The 4,655-nt window shown below is 58.6% G+C and overlaps 1 protein-coding gene across 1 annotated transcript; it reads left to right on the top strand.

Annotated features, from left to right (window-relative positions):
• The first annotated feature begins 830 nt into the window (after positions 1-830).
• Positions 831-3,982, top strand: ISLR (immunoglobulin superfamily containing leucine rich repeat). The gene is made up of 2 exons (XM_022580008.3): positions 831-1,106; positions 1,936-3,982. The coding sequence occupies exon 2, from the start codon at positions 1,944-1,946 to the stop codon at positions 3,228-3,230; it is 1,287 nt and encodes a 428-aa protein (XP_022435716.1). The 5' UTR covers positions 831-1,106; positions 1,936-1,943; the 3' UTR covers positions 3,231-3,982.
• Positions 3,983-4,655: the final 673 nt, after the last annotated feature.

The raw sequence follows: 4,655 nt of genomic DNA, 5'->3' as shown, positions 1-4,655 counted from the left end.
CCCAGTGGGGAGCCAGGGCTGGAGCCTTGGAGCCTGGGGACCTCCGGGATTACATGTGTTTAGGGCAGCCCAGCCTCAGAGCCAGCAGGCAGGCCTGACACGGGCGGGCCAGGAGGATGTGTTTTCTTACAAAAACATCTCTAACGTTTTGGCTTCTTACTGAGGCTTCGGAGCATCGTGGGTGTTTTATACACTTTGGCCTCAGCTTTTCACTGGAACACACCCACCACCCACACAGACACACAGTCACAGATATGCACACTCACTTCTACACATAAACATGCACACACACACACACACACACACGCCCAAATATACAGACAGACTCACATACACCCACACAAACACAGAGACACACAAAGACTCAGCCTCACACCTACACAAAAACACACACCCAAACATTTCCAAACACACAGATTCACCCATACATGGTCTCACACCCACATCCACACAAACACACATACAAACTCATCTGCACATAGAGGTATCACACCCACACTCAGACATGCACACACAAGTGTACACACAACCCCTCACACAGTCTCAGCTTGGAGAGTGCCCCCCACCCCCGCGCATTTATTTCTTGTTCAAAGTGAGGTTAGAAGTCTCCCACCTTCCACGGGATTCAGTTTCTCACCCTTCCCCCCATAAAAATCCTTCTGGCCACATCTTTTCTTGGGTCTTGTCCAGCTAGTGCTGTGTCTTTAAGGAAGTTGAAGCTGCTAAAAGTGAGTGAGAGAGAGAAAAAAAAAATCAAAAAATTTGGCATCTTTTCCCCCTCAAGTTTCTGGTGTCACTTATGAAACACGGGTCCTTGTTGCTGCAGAGAAGCAGTTGTTTTGCTGGAAGGAGGAAGTATACGGGCTGCCTGGGCTTCCTTCCTGCAGCCTCCTCTCAGCAGACGGTCTCAGGCACCCCGTTCGGATAAGGAAAGGGCAGGCCCAGGTGTGCAGACTGAAGGTGGGGCAGGGACCAGGCTGCCCCGTCCTCCAGCATCTTCATCTTCCCTTGGCCCTGCAGACCGTCCAGGGCTAACTCTTCCTTTGTTGCTTTTTTGGTCCCATCTTAGAAGAGGCTCTGCTTGACTAAGAAAGAGTAGTTTGAAGGTAAGCCAGCTGGAAGAGGGCTCCAAGGGCCAGTGGGAGGAGAGGGCAGCCTGCCGGGCACAGGGGCTGGGCTCCCCTGGGCACTTTCCTGTTGGTTTGGGGTGCTTGGGACAATCCCTTGCTTGGATCTGTCCAGGGGGCCTCAGTCCCTCTAATAACCGCAGCCCTGGAAATCTCAGCAGTATTTGGGTTGAGCCACTGGCCTCACCCAAGCCAGCTGAGAGGTCCTGGCAGGGGTTTATTTAGGCAGCTGCCTGGCGTAGTTTGAACCGAATAGGCCAAGGGTGTGATTCTGTAGAAAGGGTCTGGTGTCTGCTGTGGTCACGGGCCGGTAGGAACGGGAGAGCGGTGGGTGGGGCGGATGGGGGTGGTGTGCATTGCACAAGGGTCCTTGTCTAGGCCGGGGCAAAGCATACCTATGGGGGGCTCTAGTGGGAGGGACTGCGGCCAGGATGTGGGAGGGCAGGAGGGAGGTTCTGCCAAGTGCTGGGGGGAGGAGGTGGCTGGAAAACAGATCTCAAGCCATAAAGTCAGCTCGGAGCTGGCCGATGCAGGGAGAGCTCTCTGCTCAGAGAAGGAGCTGGGGTCCTCTTCCGTCCGGTCTTCACCTGCTCCTGACTGCATGACCTCGGGCAAGTCCTGGACCTTCTTTGGGCCTCAGTTTCCCCTCCTATAGAATGGGGGTGGTGGGCTAGGTGGTATTGGGTCTTAGCTGGAAGATGCTGGCAGGTCCTTCTGATGGGGAAGAGCTCTGGGTCAGGGTGCTGAGAGGGATGAGTGCCTTCTGTGTGTCCTCGGGGTCACCTTGGTGGCATGTCCTTCTCTGCAGGAGGTAGGATGCAGGAGCTGCGTCTGCTGTGCTGGGTGGTCCTTGTGGGCCTGGTGCAGGCCTGTCCCGAGTCCTGCGACTGTGGGGAAAAGTACGGCTTCCAGATCGCCGACTGTGCCTACCGTGACCTGGAGGCCGTGCCACCCGGCTTCCCGGCCAACGTGACCACGTTAAGCCTGTCGGCCAACCGGCTGCCGAGCTTACCAGAGGGCGCCTTCAGGGAGGTGCCCCTGCTGCAGTCGCTGTGGCTGGCGCACAATGAGATCCGCAGGGTGGCCGCTGGTGCCCTGGCCCCTCTGGGCCAACTCAAGAGCCTGGACCTCAGCCACAACCTCATCTCTGACTTTGCCTGGAGCGATCTGAACAACCTCAGCGCCCTCCAGCTGCTCAAGATGGATAGCAACGAGCTGACCTTCATCCCGCGCGACGCCTTCCGTAGCCTTCGCGCCCTGCGCTCACTGCAGCTCAATCACAACCGCTTGCACACACTGGCAGAGGGCACCTTCGCGCCGCTCACCGCGCTGTCCCACCTGCAGATCAACGATAACCCCTTCGACTGTACCTGTGGCATCGTGTGGTTCAAGACGTGGGCCCTGACCACTGCTGTGTCCATCCCAGAGCAGGATAACATCACCTGCACTTCACCCCACGTGCTCAAGGGCACACGGCTGAACCGCCTGCTGCCGCTGCCTTGCTCAGCACCCTCGGTGCAGCTCACTTACCAGCCCAGCCAGGACGGCGCCGAGCTGCGTCCTGGCTTCGTGCTGGCGCTCCACTGCGACGTGGACGGGCAGCCAGCCCCCCAGGTTCACTGGCACATCCAGACGCCCGGCGGCACCGTGGAGATTGCCAGCCCCAACGTGGGTGCCGATGGGCATGCTCTGCCCGGTGTCCTGGCAGCCAGCAGCCGGCCGCGCTTTCAGGCCTTTGCCAATGGCAGCCTGCTCATCCCCGACTTCGGCAAGCTGGAGGAGGGCACCTATAGCTGCCTGGCCACCAACGAGCTGGGCAGTGCGGAGGGCTCGGTGAACGTGGCACTGGCCACACCAGGCGAGGGTGGCGAGGATGCACTGGGGCGCAGGTTCCATGGCAAAGCGGCCGAGGGTAAGGGCTGCTACACGGTTGACAATGAGGTGCAGCCGTCGGGTCCTGAGGACAACGTCGTCATCATCTACCTCAGCCGTACTGGGGGCCCCGAGGCTGCAGCAGCAGGAGGAGGGGTCTCTGAGAAGCAGCCCCCAGGGCTGCTTCTGCTGGGCCAGAGCCTCCTCCTCCTCTTCTTCACTGCCTTCTAGCCCCACCCCCACCCAGGCTGGGCTGGGGGAGGCCCAAGGCCTCGCTGACTCCTGCCCCTGACTCTGCAGCCGTCCCTTACAAGTGCTGCAGGGGTCTGGGCTCGGCAACTCTCGAAGCCTGCATCGGGGACTTCCCATCTTCCTACCTCCCTTTCTCATCTCTTCTGGAACACTCACTGCCCCAACTTCTAGACTTGCTCAAAGCTAGTGACTAGGACAGAATTTGATCCCGTAACTCACCGTCTACGGTGCTAATTGCTGCTAACCACAATGCCCATGCTCCCTTCTCGGGGCAGCGTGCTGACAGGGCGGCGCCCTAACCAAGCGGGGTGGGGGGGACTCACTGATGGAATTCTGGGCACTGGGACTGACAAACTGCCGAAGGCTATGGGTGGGGCTTGGGGCTTGGGGCTTGGCAGGGAGGTAGGCTGAAGCAGACAGGACACAGGAGACTAGGATGTAGCGGAAGTGGCTGGCGTGGCTTTGAGGCTCTCTGACCTGCTTGAGCTCCTGCTGACCTTTGGCGTTCTCTGATGACTTGGGGGCTTGGGAGGCTCTGCCCTCATCTCAGACAGGACTGGAGTGTCCAGAATGTCCTTCATCTCCTCACCCTTCCTCCTTCAGTGTGCCCCTCCACCCTGGACACCTGCCCTGTCTTCCTCTCCAGGTATGCATCTGTAGCCTGCCCCTCCAGAGAGGCCAGGCAGCCTGGGGGCGGCAGAGAAATAAACAGCATTTCTGGTGCTCCCCTGCATCTGCCTGGTGTTTTGTCTGGATCTAGGGGGCCCCTGGTGGAGGATAGGACTGGAAGGACAGCCAGCCTGCCTGTCCACATGTTCCGGGGCCTGTGAGGCAGGGAGGGGTGGCCCGGTGGTGGGTTCAGGGCTGGGTTGAGCTGCAGATGTTCTCCTCCACCCCCCACCTAGCCCACGGCACAAATCGGGGTATGAGCCTGACAACAATTGCAAAGGCTTCTTTGGGGTCCCTGAGCAGTGGCCTGAAGGAGGTGTTTTGGAGGGGGCATGGGGGAAATCAAGTGCCTGGGTTGTGGCCTCTCTTCCCATTCCTGCTCCGGGAAGAGATGTTAGGGAACAGTGAGGAAAGCGGGGACGGGCAAGGCAAGATGGAGGGGAGAGAGAAGGGAGGAGAGAGGGGATGTAGGATGGGGTGAGAAGGAAAGAGAAAGACCCAGAGAGACTGAGGACAAGAGAACATATTTGAAGGAGAAGACAGAGGAAATGAATGGTACTTCCTCCCACATTTCCAGAAAGAGGAAATAGTATTCCTGGAGGAAAGTCTTTTCCTCACAGAGCAGGGGGATCAGGAACTGACTTGAGGGGTGGAGGGCCTGGCAGCAGCCTGTGGGTCTCTTAGGATGGGGTCAGAACCTGGAGACCATAGAACCTGTGCTGGGTCAGAGACACG

The sequence above is a fragment of the Delphinapterus leucas genome, chromosome 2 (genome assembly GCF_059928025.1).
Source record: "Delphinapterus leucas isolate spDelLeu-1000000601 "Yukka" chromosome 2, BTC_Dleu_Yukka2, whole genome shotgun sequence".
NCBI classification, from domain to species: domain Eukaryota; kingdom Metazoa; phylum Chordata; class Mammalia; order Artiodactyla; family Monodontidae; genus Delphinapterus; species Delphinapterus leucas.
This window is presented reverse-complemented; position numbering and strand designations above follow the sequence as displayed.

What these genes read in the sequence shown, in the direction of transcription:
- ISLR (XM_022580008.3), top strand. Translation starts at nt 1,944, where the DNA reads ATGCAGGAGCTGCGTCTGCTGTGCTGGGTGGTCCTTGTGGGCCTGGTG.